This window comes from Dioscorea cayenensis, chromosome 15, assembly GCF_009730915.1.
Source record: "Dioscorea cayenensis subsp. rotundata cultivar TDr96_F1 chromosome 15, TDr96_F1_v2_PseudoChromosome.rev07_lg8_w22 25.fasta, whole genome shotgun sequence".
In the NCBI taxonomy this organism is placed as follows: Eukaryota; Viridiplantae; Streptophyta; class Magnoliopsida; order Dioscoreales; family Dioscoreaceae; genus Dioscorea; species Dioscorea cayenensis.
The window spans coordinates 22045876-22064869 of NC_052485.1; the positions used below are offsets into that span (position 1 = coordinate 22045876).

At 39.5% G+C, this 18994-nt stretch overlaps 2 protein-coding genes across 3 annotated transcripts in view; both read left to right on the plus strand.

Moving 5' to 3' along the window:
- The window catches only part of LOC120277325 (receptor-like serine/threonine-protein kinase SD1-8), a 4173-nt gene extending 174 nt beyond the window's left edge, over positions 1–3999 (plus strand). The window contains exons 1-7 of one of the 2 annotated variants that reach the window (XM_039284121.1): positions 1–1272; positions 2085–2219; positions 2364–2485; positions 2563–2773; positions 2868–3105; positions 3190–3337; positions 3503–3999. The exon at positions 1–1272 is cut by the window's left edge and continues 174 nt beyond it. In XM_039284121.1, coding sequence (XP_039140055.1) covers positions 1–1272; positions 2085–2219; positions 2364–2485; positions 2563–2773; positions 2868–3105; positions 3190–3337; positions 3503–3808 — 2432 coding nt within the window. In that variant the 3' untranslated portion in view covers positions 3809–3999. The remainder of the gene's footprint in view (positions 1273–2084; positions 2220–2363; positions 2486–2562; positions 2774–2867; positions 3106–3189; positions 3338–3502) is intronic. The other variant, XM_039284122.1, reaches the window with a different exon arrangement.
- Positions 4000–13161: 9162 nt separating this feature from the next.
- LOC120277811 (G-type lectin S-receptor-like serine/threonine-protein kinase At4g27290) lies at positions 13162–16318 on the plus strand. The gene is made up of 6 exons (XM_039284648.1): positions 13162–14188; positions 14223–14572; positions 15404–15538; positions 15674–15795; positions 15872–16082; positions 16179–16318. The coding sequence occupies exons 1-6, from the start codon at positions 13308–13310 to the stop codon at positions 16316–16318; spliced, it is 1839 nt and encodes a 612-aa protein (XP_039140582.1). The 5' UTR covers positions 13162–13307.
- The last annotated feature ends 2676 nt before the right edge of the window (positions 16319–18994 follow it).

The following is an 18994-nucleotide window of genomic DNA, read 5'->3' on the forward strand; positions in this document are numbered from 1 at the left end:
TGCTAATTTTCAAGGTAATGGCACCTTTAGTTGCTGGGCTTGTCTTCCTCTCAGTTACCTTCCCTTACTCCATCGCAGCCGACACTTTGAACCCTGATCAGCCTCTCCGCGATGGCCAAACTATAGTCTCAGCCAAAGAAACCTTTGCCTTAGGCTTCTTCAGCCCTGGCGAATCAAAGCATAGATACGTCGGGATTTGGTACAACAAGCTTCCAGGAGGCCAAACAACAACAGTAGTATGGGTTGCCAACCGCAGTAGTCCATTATCAGGCACCAACGGAAGCTTGGAACTGAATGGTAATGGCACTTTGACCATCAACTCCATGATCTCCCTGCCCATGACTATGGTGGCCCTTACCAACCCGGTGGCACAGCTTTTAGATGATGGCAATTTTGTTATCAGAGAATCAAACAGCAGTGAGTTCGCTTGGCAGAGCTTTGACTACCCGACCGACACACTTCTCTCCGGCATGAAGCTTGGATGGGATTTGAGAACTGGTCTTAACCGCAATCTCACCTCTTGGAGGAGCAAAGACGATCCATCTCCAGGGAGCTATGTCGTATCCATTAACCTAGAAGGGACTACTCAGGGCAATTTATGGTCTGGTTCAACTAAAAAGTGGCGCTCTGGGCCATGGACTGGTATCACGTTCAGCAACGTAGGAGAACAGCCGCGCACCTATAGCCATCGTTTTGGTTTTGTTAACAACAAGGACGAGGTTTACTACATGTATAACACAACGGGCACACAGATTGTGCATCGGAAGCTAGTGGACCAGTCTGGCATGCTTCAAAATTTTGTGTGGATTGAGAGCACTGGCATGTGGAATCTCTTCTTGAAATACCCCATGAACGAGTGCCTGGAGTACTCAAGATGCGGGCCTTACGGCGTGTGCGACATCAATGTCTGGCCCATATGCAGGTGCTTGCAAGGGTTCAAGCCAAAGTCGCCGCAGGAGTGGCTTCTCATGGATGCCTCATCCGGTTGTGATCGCCTCACAACGCTAGACTGCAAGAACAGATCCAATGGGTTCATGATTGTCACCCTTGCGGCGCTGCCAGAAACATCAAACGCCATCGTATACACAAACATCAACCAGGATGAATGCAGATATAGGTGTTTGAAGAATTGCTCATGCACAGCCTATGCCACAGCCAACATCAGTGGTGCAGGACTCGGGTGCGTTATTTGGGTGAAGGAGCTCATCGACTTGAGAATGTCCTCTCATCCTACACAGGATGTCTTTGTCCGGCTTATGGCTGCTGATCTAGGTAAGCTCCCTGACCAACTATCTGCTAATATTGTGCTAATCCACTATTAAACTTGAGTTAGAATAGCGCAGGGATCATCTAACAGTATGTGAATGAAAATTTTGATTGCTAGATTAAGTTAGCTCACAAATGTTATTATTATATATATGTGGATTAGATCTGGCCGGCGTTTTTGACCATTTCTTTCTATAAAAATACATCACGTCAGTCATTAGATGCCATCGACATCGACTAATTGGAACGATAAGATGAGTCTGACGGGTGAAATTAGAGAATTCAGAATGCGTGTTTCGATATGACCTTACTAAAGCTAACTTAGGTCAAGTTTCTTGTTTGTGGATATTAGGTTGTGATGAGAGATAATGAAGTGTGAATAGGTTGAATAAGATGTCCTACTTATTTCCGCAATAATTATTGCTAAATTTAATTTTATTATTAAAATAAATGAAACATATTATTATTAAATAATTACATTGAAATTAATGGTTGGTGACTCAAATTTTTTTTTGATAAACATTACGTCTTTTTCAGAACTTGGGCTTTATGACATAACTCTTGACTAATTTTTTTCAAGTGATATATATATTTTTTCTCTCTTGATAAAGTGGGTGAGCTATGAATTTATTCAAAAACAAAAATTTTAGCAATTTTATACATTATTTGGTTTGTAACTTCAAAAATTTAATTCCTTAAGCACATCTAATTAGAAAACATCAATTTTTTCTTGTTGATATCATTGTTATCAATTGCAAATAATAATTTCTCATCTAAAAAACAACAGTGTATATGATTATGTTTTAATGATTCAACAGCTTCAATCTCAAATAAGTTTAGTAAGAAAAGTCAAACCAAATCAGTGGTTTTGATCATAGTTTTCTCAATGGCGGCATTGATAATTCCATTAATATACTTCTATTCATGGGGAAAGAAGAAGATGATACAAAAAGGTATGTAAACTAATTATATTCTCCTAGATATTAAATCAAATGCCATTATTGTAAGATATAGATATATATATATATATATTCATCTCTTCCTCCTATAGCTATCCTTACATTAAGCTTTTGTTTCACATAATCAATTTGAGAAAGACATAAGAGGAAATGGTGAATTTGAATTAGCACAACTTCAATGGAGTACTCTAATGGTGGCTACACACAACTTTGCTATGACAAACATTCTCGGAAAAGGTGGTTTTGGCCTTGTCTATAAGGTAATCCATGTATATATAGATCAGATTAAATGATTTATTACATAAGAACTTGTGATTAAAACATTAATTGCCTACAGGGGAAGTTGGCCGAGGGACGTGAAATAGCGGTTAAGAGACTCTCAAAGAATTCAACACAAGGCATTGATGAGTTTGAAAATGAAGTTACTTTTATTGCAAAGCTTCAACACCGTAACCTTGTGCGACTTTTAGGATACTGCATTAAAGGAGATGAAAAGATTCTTGTCTACGAGTATATGCCCAATGGAAGCTTGGATGCATGTCTATTTGGTTAGTTTTAATATGCTTCTCTTGAAATATCAATATTCTTCATTACAATAGCCACAAGCTTGCATCCCCTGATTTTTTGTTTGCACTTTATTAGGCAAAGAAAAAGGAGAACATTTGGACTGGCAAACACGCTTCCACATCATTGAGGGAATTGCTCGAGGTCTTTTATATCTTCATCAGGACTCGAGATTAAGAATTATACATAGGGATCTCAAAGCAAGTAACATCCTTCTAGACATTGAAATGAATTCTAAAATCTCAGACTTTGGCTTAGCCAGAAATTTTGGAGATTGTGAAACAATGATCAAGACAAGAAAAGTAGTTGGAACATAGTAAGTCCACTTTCACAATTTCTATATTTTCTTATATTAATCAAAATTTATATGTATCACTGATTTTAAATGACAACAATGCAGTGGATATATGGCCCCGGAGTATACATTGGATGGAGTTTTCTCAATGAAGTCAGATGTGTTTAGCTTTGGGGTGTTAATCTTGGAAATCATAAGTGGCCAAAGAAATAGGATTTTACTCTCAAATCCACACCTTTACCTCCTTGGGAAAGTAAGTAGGACAATATATATATACATATATATATATATATATATATATATATATATATATATGTATATATTGAACTATTTATTTTAATATATTAAATTTTAGCCACTGTTTACCTAAAAAAAAAAAAGATTATTAGTCTGACTAATAATTAAGCAATCATTCCAGGCTTGGAGATTATGGAATGAAGGGAAGGTTTTGGATTTATTAGATCCATTAATCAGCAACTCATTTTCAGTGAGTCAAGTTATGAGATGCATAAATATAGGTCTCTTGTGTGTTCAAGAAAAATCGGAGGATAGACCATCCATGGCATCAATAATTGTCATGTTAAGCAACGATGATGCCCCATTACCAGAGCCTAAAGAACCGGGGTTTAAAGCTATTTTTTCCACTAAGCATGACGCAGTTTCAAATCAGAATGACTTGCATACTTTTAATGATATCACACTCACAGAGCAAATAGGTAGATAACATCATTAAAAAATCCAAATACCCAATTTTATTGTATTAATTTAATTGTGTATACAATATTAACATTATGATGTCTTGTACTCTTGGAGATTTCTTTCATTTGCCATATGAAAATAAGTAATCGCTAAGATACATCTGTATACATTTATGACAGGCATATTTGTCTATATATTCCGACAACATAGTTCTATTTGTTTATATACATACCCCTATAAATAAAAGCGAATTCAAAAATATTGCATGTTTTCTTCTTTAATTTTTATGGTTGTAGTTTCATATTTTTAGTTGCAGTTTTAAATGATACAGAGCGGGAGAAATGTATAAATAATAATGATGATCGAGTAAGCTATTTTTGGATAAATAATAACACTAAGAAATAATAACAATGTTTTTGTTTGTAGTTTTTTAAGCATATCTGATTTTTTTTACATTGATATAATAGATTATGATCATGTGAAAATCTTCTATATCTTCATTTATATTTCTTGTCTATATTTGCATATTACGAAGGCGTTGGATTCTATGGACCCTTAGGCTTTTTTACTTTTACCATGCTTGGGTTTTCTATTGTCTGTCATACATTTGTCACTCGAACCCATTTGTTAAAAGGAAGCAAACAACACGTCTTTCTTTGCTCATTTTCTAACTTGGAGCATTGTAATTTCTGGATCTAAAATCTTTGATGCTTGGACATCCAAAGACTCTCGTAGTCATGGTGGTGGAATCCTGTCTTACATGGACACTCTATTTCACAATTCAAGTAGAAAAAAACAATCAGAAAATAAGGGCACATTCACTAAGACATTATATCAAACACATTGCATGCACAACTCATATAGCATAAAGTCATACCCATCATCCAGTGATTTTTGGTGTTTAAATGCGACCATTTCCACCATTGAGGGACCACTACAACTAGTGGTGGATCCAGGATCCTCTGGTAGGGGATTAAAGGCAAAGTTTAAAAAAAAATTATTCTATAACTCAAGTAAACTAAATGCTAAGGAATTCAAGTGTATGGCTCTTTGGGTAGATATACTTTTATTATAAAAAACTGATGAAAACTAATTAAAGTCAATAAAAAAAAATCCCATTTTTTATCTCTTGATTTCTGATTATGTGACTTAAATTGCTTTAGTAATAGATCTTGTTAAATTTGCTCTGTTCTCTCCCTGCTTGTTTGTATATTTGTAGACCTGCCTTGCCAGCTAATTTTTCTCAGGCTTTCACTTAAGAACTTCATGTTCATAAGAAAATCTTACGGATTTGAATGCCATACAAAATGTTTCACTGAAGAAGATTTCGGTGTACTGTCAAGATCGCGTGGTACACTTTATGATCTCACACTGAGTCTCTCCCACTGAAGTCTCTCAACTGATTGTAATGAGTAACTGAAAAACAATGAAGAAGAGGAATAACAGAGAGTTTGTAATTCGCACTAAAAAACCAGTTCTACTCATTCATTCAATAGTCAATACTAAGACATTTAAACAAACACATAACAGACATACTTGTCTGGCATCACACTAGCATACATACTGAAACAAACAAACTCTAATACAGTGCTATCAGATTTAAGCATCTAAACAAGTAACTAACAAACAAACACAATCAAACATAACTGGATAATTGGCACAGAGATGAACCTGTATCATTGATACTCTGATCACTTTCAATCTCCAACATGTACGACTAGTCGCATTGTGATGCTGGTAACAATTTCTAAACAATGCTATCTTCTTATGACAATATATCTGTTGATGCTTGTCTGAAATTTAACAGGACATCATGGTTAAGAATTGGTTGCTTGTGCCTGTTTTTAAGGTCCAAATAAAGGGTTGTCTTTTCTCAGACAATGATGATTTTGATGATAAACTAATCGTGATTCTAATCTGCAGAGTACATATTTCTATTTTTGTTTTGTCATTTTTTTATTTTGTTCTCCTTGTCTACATCTTGATGTTTGTTACTGTCAGTATGTTCTGTTCATTGATCCAACAGTGTCTTATCATCTTCAAGAAGTAAAGGTTGTTATACTGCAATTTGGATTTCTGGACCACGATATGATGCTCTGCTGCCTAGTGTTGCAGTATAATCAAGCTTGCTGAAGATTGATTGCAATTTCAGAGTGCATCAATGCCACAACTCTCTGCCTTGCTATGGACCTTCTTATTTGTACATATTTTCCACTTGCATTGCGTTTCAGCATTATTTGTGATAAGCTTTGCAGTTTACTTACAATGCTCAATACCAATTAGAAACTGATGTCTTCATTATTGTTTGTCAAATTTACTTCCATGTAGTCTACCATGCATATATAATGTAAATAATGCACCCAAATGTACGTACATCCTGGTCTTGAAGAAAATGTAGCTTATATTATTCATCTATGACCAATTATTACATTACATTAGATACATTTCAACATTGCATGACAACACCTCACCAAACATAAAGCTACTATAATAAAAGAACAATGGAATTTTGAGATGCAAACTTTGATAGCACTGGAACCCTTTGGTCTTCAGACTCACTACATGTCAAGCTCGAATGCAGAAATGGGAAAGCTATCTGAAAGACCAGTACCAGTCTTGAAAGTGATCTTCTTTAAAGAAGGATCCTCAATGTACATCTCAACTACAGAGAGCCAAAGCATGAGTTCTTTTGGTCTTCACTCCAGCTCATCTTCCCTCATTTTCCCATTCTCAACAAATGCCGCCCACCTCGTGAGCATATGACACTCCCCTTTTGATTTTTGAATGTATGGTCCTTCTTCTTCTTCGAATCAACCAGACAAAACCCCGCCTCACTGGGTTGTATCCAAACTCTTTCTATGTCATCCAATGGAAACAAACCATTTGAAGGCCAATCTCTTCGAAAGCAGCTTGAATGGATTTCTTCTGCGAGAGCATCACCATTGTATATCTCAAAGCACCGCTGCAGGGTAGCTCAGATCATCCGTGGATGCCATTGTGTGAGTTTTTATATGAAGTGATTCCTGAGAGCTGATAGAAGCAAGCAAATGAGAGAGGTTTTGGAGAATGGGTGCCTTGGGTGCTGATGGAATGGAAATATTTATAGTTACATAAGGTTACTGATGAGATGAGGCACATAAAAGACTTTGACCTGGTACTCCTTTGCAATAAGGTGTTGTATGGAATCAATGGAAAATGTCAACGGAGACAGGCTTTAGAACAAGTGCATTGATTTATTTAGTATCAAATGGAATTGCAGCTTTTTGGACATTGTCAAAACGGGCAGAGTTCCTTGACCAAGTCTTTCTGTTTTTAATCTATCAATGTTGTCTCAGACTCACATACTAATTACTAGTTACTTCATTGTTTTCCCAGGAAATAAGTGATAGTATGATATCAGCTAACCTTTACTGACTCAATCTTCAGCTGCAGCTCCCAGGCTTTACACAATGCCAACCTCATGGAGAAGTGCAAAGATTATGGACCCCACCAGCACACCATTTTTTTTTCATTCTTCATTAATATACCGTGAGCAATTTTTTCTATTTTCTCCCTTACCTTTCACCTTCTCCCACCTAAAAGCCCATGCTTCCCCTCTCCACATGCCACACCACACCGGCTCATCAGAACTTTAGGGCATCAAAAAGTATTCTGGCATCAAGGCTTGTTGTTCAGGCTGAATTTGCTACATCTAGCCATGTAAGGTTTTTTGTTTGGTGGATTCTTCTTGTTCCTGTAGTTTAGCTACTAAGCTTGTGGGTATTATGATGTTGATACTGTTAGGGAATACAGCTGTGTATACAGCTGTATATCTATATTTGTATAGCTACCTTATTTATATACCTGTGTATCTATATATACCTTGTACATTGTAGGTTTTGAGTAATGAAAATTGATTAATCTTTTCCACCTAACATGGTATCAGAGAGGTTTTTCTAAACCTAATTTTTCCGCGCCGCCGTCCTCGATCCGCGTGTGCCTTCTCGATCCGCTACGGTCTCTAGGACCACACACATATGGGACGTGATCCACACACACCGGCTTCTGGTCCTCACTACCACGCTACGCCTGGCCCTGATCTCAACTGACCACCGCCCTGCCTCCGCCTCCACATCACCAACACGCTCAATACATGCAACAATCAAATACCAGACACAGCTGTCAGCTCAACAGGGCCTGGCCATATGCCTGCCCTCGGCCCCTAGCGACGCCGGTAGTCAGCTTTTGGCCACGCGCTCAGCCTCATGTGTGTTTTCCATGGCCTCCGCCTGTGTTTCTATCTCGCAAAGGCGGACGCCATGCTCAATGGCAAGAATTATAAAGCATGGTCGTCCACTTTACGTGTGCTCCTTCGCGGACTTAATCTTTGGGGTTATGTTGATGGTACCCGTCCGCCTCCATGTTCTTCTAGTGCCGCCTCTTCTGGCTCCTCTTCGCCTACGCTACCGGCCCTCTTCCACGCTTCATCGACTTGCTCAAGTGGACCGAGGATGATGCTCGTACCATTGCTATCATCCGCCACCCCGTGAGCTTCCCTATTCGCTTATCGCTTGTGATCTTTCTCCGCACCAAGGTGATTTGGGATCATTTTATGCCAAGACTCTATCTTCCTTCCAGTCAGGCATTGCGCTACTTCTTGCTACAGACTCTCATATCTACCTATCAGTGTGAGACCTCCGTCTCGGATTTCTTTGCCGTGCCTCAGGATTTATGGCGTCACAGTGATGAGATGACACCCTCTCCTTCTCCGACCCGCGCCTCAGCTGTCTTGCCATTGCTCAGATCGTGATTATCTTCGCAGATTTATGAGTTTTTCATGCGCTTCGCCCCGAGTTTGAGGCCGCCTCGGGCTCAGCCATCGCACCGGGTTACACCTCCGCCTCGCTAGTGATACTCCGGCATATGTGCTTGCCGAGGAGACTCTGCCTCGGTCCTTAGATGTGGTTCCACCACCGCCGCTCCTCACTTTGTTCTTGCTACTCCCTCAGCAGAACCCAAGGCTCGCCATCGCTCCTTTGATGCCGCCTCCTCGGGTCTTGAGCGCTCCCGTCCGTCCTCTATCTCAGCCTCAGGTACCGGGTTTCTAGTGCACCTCCGACGGGTCGGCTTCGGTGTCATTACCGCCATGCTCCCGGCCATACTTCAGACCGAGTGTCGCAAGCTACAGGGCCTCAGATGACAGACACAGAACGACATGCCCCCTACCCCACCCCTCACTACTCAAAGTGGTCCGTTGTCTGCCGAGAGTTTCAAGAACTTATTCAGACTTTTCCAGGAGTCGACATATCTCTTCTTCAGCCCCATGACTCACCTCAGATGCCTCGACGTCTCCACTCACCCATCGCCGCCTCCGCCCTACGGTGTATTTCTTCATCCTCTTAGTTACTTGACTCGGAGCTTCTTTTCATATGACCTATGATGCTACCCACCTTCACCTCTCTTCACTTTTTTCTTCCCGATCTTCGTGTCATTATTGCTATGGCACGACACTCCCTCGTCCCTAGTCGTGGCCTCTTACACACCACTCATTTTCATATTCCTCGATGCTGCCTTTGTACCACATGCCTCCATGAACCTTATTTCTGCCTAGCCAACCTCGCCTTCTTGGCTATCTTGTTATTTTTGATGAGTTTGGTTGTCGTGGTGCAGTGCCTCGCCTTTACGAGGACCCTCATTGAGTTGGCCATCGCCATAGTGGGGTGTATGTGCTCGATCATCTTCGTCTTCCATCCTCTTCTACATTACTAGCAGCCTCTATTTATTGTTTTTTTCTACTGCTCGCTTCCATCGCTGGCATCATCGGCTTGGCCATCCTAGTGGTTCTTGTCTCCGTCTCTTATTCATCGTGACGCTTTTAGGGTCGTGTTTTTAGTTGATAATTCTCATTCTTGTTCGGGTTGTAAGCTTTGGCAACATAGCTACAACTCCCCTGTGATCCTCTCGAGTGTGTCTAGGTCCGGGGTCTCCGCTTTGAATTAGTTTATTCGGATGTTTGGGGGTCCCCGCCCGCTTGTTTCCAAAGGTGGACATCGCTATTATGTTATTTTTTTGTTGATGATTTCTCCCGTTACACTTGGATTTATTTTATGCGTTCTTGTTCCGAGTATTTAAAGGTTTATATTGATTTCTCTAATATGGTGCGTATCCAATTTTCTGCCACCATTCTGCATTTCTCCTGCTCTCGATTCATGAGGGGAATATCTTTCTCATGAGTTTCGTGAGGTTCTTGCCTCCCACACCACTCTTCCTCGCCTCTCTTGTCCCGTGCCCATGCTCGTAATGGCAATGCTGAAGGAAAACATCGTCATATTCTTGAAACCGCCTGACTTTTCTCATTGCCTCCCATGTTCCCCTCACTTTTGGGTCGAGGGTCGCCTCCTCATTGCTTTACTCTCATCAATCTTCAACCCTCTTCCTTTCTTCGTGGTTGTAGTCCAGTGGGAATGTTTTTTTCTCCACCCCCACCACGTTATTCTCATTTTCGTGTGTTTGGTTGTTTGTGTTATGTCCTCCTTATGCCTCGAGAGCGGACTAAACTTTCTACCTCACTGCTCCTTTATGTCTTCCTTGGTTATAGTCCCGAGCACAAAGGCTATCTGTTATGATCCTCGCTACATCGCCGCCTCCGTGATCTCGCAGTGATGTCTCTTTTTGTTGATGATCGCCCTTTCTTTTTGTCCCTTCCCCTTCCTCTTCTTCTCACTCCTCTACTACATCGACCGATGTTCCGCCTTCATCATGTGTCCTCACCACCTCCCTCCGTCCCCCACCTCCACCGTATCCTCATCCATCCTCTCCTCCATCTGCTTTCACCGCTGACTCGCTGACCCTCCCCGGCTCCATGTTTCTATTCCCCGCCTCCTCCTCTTCCCCGAAAGGCCACCCCGGCGCCAACGGGCTTCCTCCGATGTGTTCCCCTGGATGATCCCCCACGCACGCCGCTATCCTCTTCGTGATCGCCATCCCCCTCGATCGCCTTTAATCTTGCCTCCTCGCCTCTTGACCCTACCTATTTCTCCCTCCAATGGCCCTCCAGAGCCATCTTCTTACCGAGAGGTCACTAAAATACCCCGAGTGGCAAGTCGCCATGTTCTGGCTGAGTCTGAGAGCGCCCGAGCGCACTCTCTACATGGGATTTGGTCTCCTCCTCCCGGGTGTTGTTCCCACTACCGCAAGTGGGTCTATAAAGTCAAGACTCGCCTCCCGACGGTTCTCAGAGCTGCAAGGTTCGCTGTGGCTCATGCTTTTTAGCATGAGCAGAGACGAAATTATGATGAGACTTTTGTCCCCTGCCGCTCATATGACTACCATTCGAGCTCTCATTGTCAGAATGTTGTTCGACGATGGTCCCTCTTTCACCTTTGATGTGAAGAATGCTTTTCTCTCACGGGATCTTCAAAGGTAGAGGTTTACATGCTTCCCCGGGTTTTTCTCCTTCCTGTTTGGTCCGCCGCCTTCGAAGGTTTCTATGGTCTCAAACAGCTCCTCGGGCTTGGTTTTGAGCGCTTTTAGTTCCACCGTGGTTGCCGCCGGCTTTTCACACCAGTCCGCATGATCCCGCTTTGAGTTTGTGCACCCTCCTCTCGTGGTCGGACTTTGTTGTTGCTTTATGTGGATGATATGATCATCACTGGTGATGATTCTGCTCATGTGGATTTTGTCAAGCATCACCTTCAAAGAACATTTCCGCATGATCGATCTTGGTCGATCGAGCCATTTTTTGGGTATCGAGGTCACTCTACTTCTACCCGGTTTTCTCTCTGTCCCGAAAGAATACTACACATCGGATATCCCTCGCGACCCGGGCAGCCTCTCTCGACTCTTAGGTCAGAACCACTCCCATGGAGCTACATCTTCACCATGCGTCGATGAGGGGACTCCCTTATCCTGATCCGACACGCCATCGCCACTTTGGCTGGGAGTCCGGTCTATCTTACCCTCACCGTCCGCACATTGCTTATGTTGTGCATGTTTTGAGTTAGTTTGTTAGTGCACCTACTGCTCACTATGCTCATCTTTTGACGCTTTTGCGCTATCTTCGGCAACCCGCCCTCGAGGCCTCTTTTTTTCTCAACACGCCTCCTGAGCTTCGCTCTTATTCTCGATGTTACTGGGCTAGTGATCACCCGATCATCATTCACATCGGGCTTCGCTTGTTCTTGGGCTCTTCTCTCATTGCTTTGGAAGTCCAAGAAGCAAATTGAGTGTTTTTCTGCTCAGCACTCGAAGCAGAGCTCAGCGCCTATGGCTACTATCGCCGAGGAGATTGTTTTGGTTGCGCTGGCTTTTTTGCATAATCTTGGTGTTGTCTCGCATGCTCCTACTCCTCTACATCAGACAACACCGTGCCATTCGTGATCACTTTGAACTCGACAAACATTCCTCTCCAAGCATATCAGTGTTGATGCTTTCTTCTTGCGTGATCAAGACAAAGAAAGACATTCTGTTCCCCGCTTTGTTCCTTCCGAACGCCACATGGGATCCGCTTTTACTAAATCTCTATTACACGGCACAACATGATTTTCTCTTGTCCAACCTCTCGATGTTTGATCCCCGTGAGTTTGTCTGGGGTGTAGAGGAATACAAATTGCATATACAAATCAGATATCTATATTTGTATAGCTACCTTATTTATATACCTGTGTATCTATATATACCTTGTACATTGTAGATTTTGAGTAATGAAAATTAATTAATCTTTTTCCCACCCAATGTATACTAGTTTTCTATTATTAGCCCAGTTTGTTAGTTCATGTTTGCTTTACCTAGTAAGAGATGTTGGTTTGTATTGATAGCATGTGTTTTTATTTGCCAAGTTGTCTAATTGCTTAGTTTTTTTATTTATACCCACAAATTGTTTGTTGACATGCCAATGCCTTTTGAAACTGGCTTATTGCTTGACTAAATGATTTTTGTGGAAAAAGATGAAAACAATGGATGGTCGTCGTCAAAAAAGGATGAGGTGTCATGGTGAAAGATGAGAGGATGGTTGTTGTGACTGAGAAGGGCAGAGAAAAGGTGGAAACAAGAAACTTGATTTTTGGATTCGAATTTGGGTCTAAATCTGAAATTTAAGTTCTTTTAATTATGTTTTTATTGATTTTTTAATAATTTTTTAATATTTTATTTATAAAAAAACCATTCCAACTAAAATAGTAACAATTTGGACTTGATTTAACCCGTCTTAAAAGTGCAGCCCCTGTGAGAAAAATACAGAGACTGTTTTTGCAATTAAATTTTTTTTCATTTTTTTAATTTATTTATCAATTAATATATATATATATATATATAGAAGAGAGAGAGAGAGAGAGAGAGAGAGAGAGAATGAAGTCGTAAGGTTGAAAAATCTGTTCAAACTAATGCACTACTTTTCTCCGTCAAAAGTCAAGTTCTTTATTTTGCTTTTTCTCAGGAAAATTCATGTTATCGTTCTTTGTTTCTCTCTCTCTTTCTTGTGTAAGTAACATGAATACCAATCCATTTGTTCGTCAAGTTACTTGAAGACTAGTAGTCTGATAAGTTCCATGGTAATGGCACAGTTAGTTACCCGCCTTCTCTTCCTCTTGGTTATCTTCCATTATTCCATCGCAGCCGACACTTTGAACCCTAATCAACCTCTTCGTGATGACCAAATCTTAGTTTCAGCCAAAGAAAACTTTGCCTTAGGCTTCTTCAGCCCCGGCGGATCATCAAAGAACCGATACGTCGGGATATGGTACAACAAGCTACGACCAGCAGGGCAAAAAACAATAGTATGGGTTGCCAACCGCCGCAGTCCAGTATCAGGCACCAATGGAAGCTTGGAACTGAATGGCAATGGAACTCTCACCATCAACTCCATGATTTTCTTGCCCATGCCCACGGTGACCCTTACTAATCCGGTGGCACAGATCTTAGATGACGGCAACCTTGTTATCAGAGAAGCCAACAGCAGCGAGTTTGCTTGGCAGAGCTTTGACTACCCGACAGACACTCATCTTTCGGGCATGAAGCTTGGATGGGACTTGAGAACTGGTCTTAACCGCAATCTGACCTCTTGGCTGAGCTACGACGATCCATCTCCAGGGCGCTACGTCCTATCCATGGACCATGAAGGGATTCCTCAATTAATTTTATGGTCTGGTTCGGCTAAAATGTGGCGCTCTGGGCCATGGAATGGCACCACTTTCAGTAACGTAGAACAACCCCGCATCAGTGGTGTCAGCTTTGATTTTGTTAGCAACAAAGATGAGGTTTGCTTCACGTATAACACAACAGAGGCAAATCTTGTGACGCGGACGAAGGTGGACCAGTCGGGCATGGTGAAACGGCTTACATGGATTAAGAGCGCTGGCATGTGGAAGAACATCTTGAACTACCCTGGAAAAAACAGTGCGAGGAGTACTCAAAAATGCGGGCCTTGCAGGTTTGTGCGACATGAATGTCTGGCCCATATGCAGCTGCATGCAAGGGTTCAAGCAAAAGCTGCCACAGGAGTGGGCCTCAGGGATGCCCTCGTCCGGTTGTGAGCGCCTCACGGAGCTTGACTGCAAGAATATGTCCGACGGGTTCATGACCATCACCCTTGCGGCGCTGCCAGAAACGTCACATGCCATCCTTTACCCAAACATCAGCCTGAATGAATGCGGCGCAAGGTGTTTGAATAATTGCTTGTGCACAGCCTATGCCACAGCCAACATCAATGGTGCAGGACTCGGGTGCGTTATTTGGGTGACGGAGATCATAGACCTGAGGATGTCCCTTAATCCTACACAGGATGTCTTTGTCCGGCTTGCCGCTGCTGATCTAGGTAATTAAGCTCCCTCACCAACTAAGTATCTGCTAATATTGTGCTAGTCCACTGTTAAACTTGAGTTAGAACACCATAGGGATCATCTGACAGTACGCGAATGAAAAGTTTGATTGCTGGATTAAGCTCAGGTCATTATTATTATTATTATTATTATTATTATTTATATGTGGATTAGATCTTGCCGGCGTTTTTGACCATTTCTTTCCATAAAAATACACCACTTCAGTCATTAATTGCCATCGACTAATTGGAGCAATAAGGCGAATCTAACGAGCGAAATTGGAAAATTTAGAATACGTGTTTGGATGTTGAGGTAACTACAGCAAATTTGGTTAAGTTTCTTGATTGTTGATGATGTAATGAGAGAGAATTGACGTATAATAGGTTGAATGCTTGGTTTAGATGTCCTAATCATTTCCGCAATAATTATTACTGAATTTAATTTTATTATAAAAATAAATGAATTAAATTATCATTAGATAATGAACTCAATGGTTGGTGACTCCAATTTTTTTTTTTATAAACATTACGTCCTTTTCAGAAATTATTTGGGCTTTATGACATAACTCTTAAATAATTTTTTCATGTGATATATATTTTTTCTCTTTAATAAAGTGGGTAAACTATGTATTTATTAGAAAATAAAAAATATAGCCATCTTATACATTCTTTGGTGGTAAATTCAAAATTTGAATTCTTTGAGCACATCTTGCATTGGAAAAAATCAATTTTTTTTTTTCTGATCGATCTCATTGTTCTCAATCACAAACAATAATTTCTCATCTGAAAAGTAGCAGTGTATTTGATTATGTTCCAATGATTCAACAGCCTCAATCTCAAACAAGTCTAGTAAGAAAAGTCGATCCAAATCAGTGGTATTGATCATAGTTTTCTCAACGGTGCCATTGATAATTCCATTAATATACTTCTATCCATGGGGAAGGAAGAAGATGATACACAAAGGTATGTAAACTAATTATATTCTCCTAGAAATTAAATCAAATGCCATTATTGTAATATATATATATATATATATTCATCTCTTCCTTTACCTATCCTTACATTAAGCATTTGTTTCACATAATCAATTTGAGAAAGACATTAGAGGAAATGGTGAATTTGAACTAGCACAACTTCAATGGAGTACTTTAATGGCGGCTACACAGAACTTTGCTAAGATAAATATTCTCGGAAAAGGTGGTTTTGGCCTTGTCTATAAGGTATCCATGTATATATAGTTCAGATTAAATGATTTATAATATAAGAACTTGTGATTAAAACATTGACTGCCTACAGGGGAAAATGGCTGAGGGACATGAAATTGCAGTTAAGAGACTCTCAAGGAATTCAACTCAAGGCATTGATGAGTTTGAAAATGAAGTTACTTTTATTGCAAAGCTTCAACACCGTAACCTTGTGCGACTTTTAGGATACTGCATTAAAGGAGATGAAAAGATTCTTGTCTACGAGTATATGCCCAATGGAAGCTTGGATGCATGTCTATTTGGTTAGTTTTAATATGCTTCTCTTTGAAATATCAATATTCTTCATTACAATAGCCACAAGCTTGCATCCCCCGATTTTTTTGTTTGCACTTTATTAGGCAAAGAAAAGGGAGATCATTTGGACTGGCAAACACGCTTCCACATCATTGAGGGTATTGCTCGAGGTCTTTTATACCTTCATCGGACCTCGAGATTAAGAATTATACATAGGATCTCAAAGCAAGTAACATCCTTCTAGACATTGAAATGAATTCTAAAAATCTCGTACTTTTGGTTTAGCTGTAAATTTTGGAGAATCAGAATAAATGATAAAGACAAGAAAAGTAGTTGGAACATAGTAAGTCCACTTTCACAATTTCTATATTTTCTTATATTAATCAAAATTTATATGTATCAATGATTATAAATGACAATAATGCAAAGTGGATATATGGCCCCGAGTATACATTGGATGGAGTTTTCTCAATGAAGTCAGATGTGTTTAGCTTTGGGGTGTTAATCTTGGAAATCATAAGTGGCCAAAGAAATAGGATTTTTACCTCAACCACACCTTTACCTTCTTGGGAAAGTAAGTAGTGCAATATATGTATATATTGAACTATTTATTTTAATATATTAAATTTTAGCCATTGTTTACCAGGAAAAAAAAGATCATTAGTGTGGCTAATAATTAAGCAATCATTGCAGGCTTGGAGATTATGGAATGAAGGGAAGGTCTTGGATTTATTAGATCCATTAATCGGCAACTCATTTTCAATAACTCAAGTTATGAGATGTATAAATATAGGTCTCTTGTGTGTTCAAGAAAAACCAAAGGATAGACCATCCATGGCATCAGTAGTTGTCATGTTAAGCAACGATGATGCCCCATTACTAGAGCCTAAAGAACCGGGGTTTAAAGCTATTTTTTCCACTAAGCATGATGCGGTTTCAAATCAAAATGACTCGCATACTTTTAATGATATCTCACTCACAGAGCAAATAGGTAGATAGTAGCATCATTAAAAAATCCAAATACCCAACTTTATTGTGTTAATTTAATTGTGTATACAATATTAACCTTATGATGTCATGTACTCTTGGAGATTTCTTTCATTTTCCATATGAAAACAAGTAATCGCTAAGATACATTTGTATACATTTATGACTGGCATATTTGTTTATATATGCCGACAACATAGTTCTATTTGTTGATATACATACCCCTATAAATAAAAGCGAATTAAAAAATATTGCACATTTTCATCTTTATATTTTCTGGTCGTAGTTTCACATTTTTTAGTTGCAGTTTTAAATGATGCAGCGAGGGAGAAATGTATAAATAATAACGATGATCAAGTAAGCTATTTTTTATAAATAATAACACTGAGAAATAATAATGATATTTTTGTTTGTAGTTTTTAAGAATATTTGATTTTTTTACACTGATATAATAGATTATGATCATGTGAAAATCTTCTATATCTTCATTTGTATTTCTTATCCATATTTGCATATTACGAGGGCGCTGGATTCTTTGGCCTTCAGGCTTTTTACTTTACCCATGTTTGGTGGGTTTTCTATTGCCTGTCATGCATTTGTCACTCGAACCCATTTGTTAAAAGGAAGCAAACAACACATCTTTCTTTGCTCATTTTCTAACTTGGAGCGTTGTAATTTCTGGATCTGAAATCTCTGATGCTTGGACATCCAAAGACTCGTAGTCATGGTGGTGGAATCCTCTCTTACAGAGACACTCTATTTCACAATTCAAGTAGAAAAACAATCAGAAAAATAAAGGCACATTCACTTGATATTATATCAAAACACATTATGCGGCACAACTCGATATAACATAAAAATCATACCCATCATTCAGTGATTTTTGGTGTTTAACAGACCATTTCCACCACAACTAGTGGTGGAACCAGTGATCCTCCCGGGTAGGGGGTTAAACGCAAAGTTTATTTATTCTATAACTCAAGTAACCCAAATGCTAAGAACTTCAATTGTATGGCTCTTTTGGGTAGATATACTTTTATTATAAAAAACTGATGAAAACTAATTAAAGTCAATAAAAAAATTCCCATTTTTTATCTCTTGGTTTCCGATTATGTGACTTAAATTGCTTTAATAATAGATCTTGTTAAATATGCTCTGTTCTCTCGCTGCTTGTTTGCATATTTGTAGACCTGCCTTGCCAGCCAATTTTTCTCAGATTTTCACTTAAGAACTTCGTGTTTTTAAGAAAATCTTACTGATTTGAATGCCATAAAAAATATTTCACTGAAGAAGATGGCGGTGTAAGACTAGTCACATTGCAATGTTGGTAACAACTTCTAAACAATGCTTCTTCTTATGACAATATAAATATCTGTTGATGCTTGTCTGAAATTTAACAGGACATCATGGTTAAGCATTGGTTTTGATGATAAACTAAAGGTCCAAATAAAGGGTTGTCTTTTCTCAGACAATGATGATTTTGATGATAAACTAATCGTGATTGTAATCTGCAGAGTACATATTTCTGTTTTTGTTTTGTCATTTTTTTATTTTCTTCTCCTTTTCTACATCTTGATGTTTGTTACTGTCAGTATGTTTTGTTCATTGATCCAACAGTGTCTTATCATCTTCAAGAAGTAAATGTTGTTATACTGCAATTTGGATTTCTGGACCACGATATGATGCTCTGCCGCCTTGTGTTGCAGTATAATCAAGCTTGCTGAAGATTGATTGCAATTTCAGACTGCATCAATGCCACAACTCTCTGCCTTGCTATGGACCTGCTTATTTGTACATATTTTCCACTTGCATTGATTTCACCATTATTTGTGGTACTTACAATGGTCAATACCACTAGAAACTGATGTCTTCATTATTGTTTGTCGATTTTTACTTCCATGAAGTCTACCATGCATATATAATGTAACAATGC

Bases quoted from the DNA above. Each gene is read 5' to 3' on its own strand.
- LOC120277811 (XM_039284648.1), top strand. From the start codon at position 13,308: ATGGTAATGGCACAGTTAGTTACCCGCCTTCTCTTCCTCTTGGTTATC. The intron at 15,539-15,673 runs GTATGTAAACTA...AATTTGAGAAAG, and splicing joins GAAGAAGATGATACACAAAG to ACATTAGAGGAAATGGTGAA. The intron at 15,796-15,871 runs GTATCCATGTAT...GACTGCCTACAG, and splicing joins GTTTTGGCCTTGTCTATAAG to GGGAAAATGGCTGAGGGACA.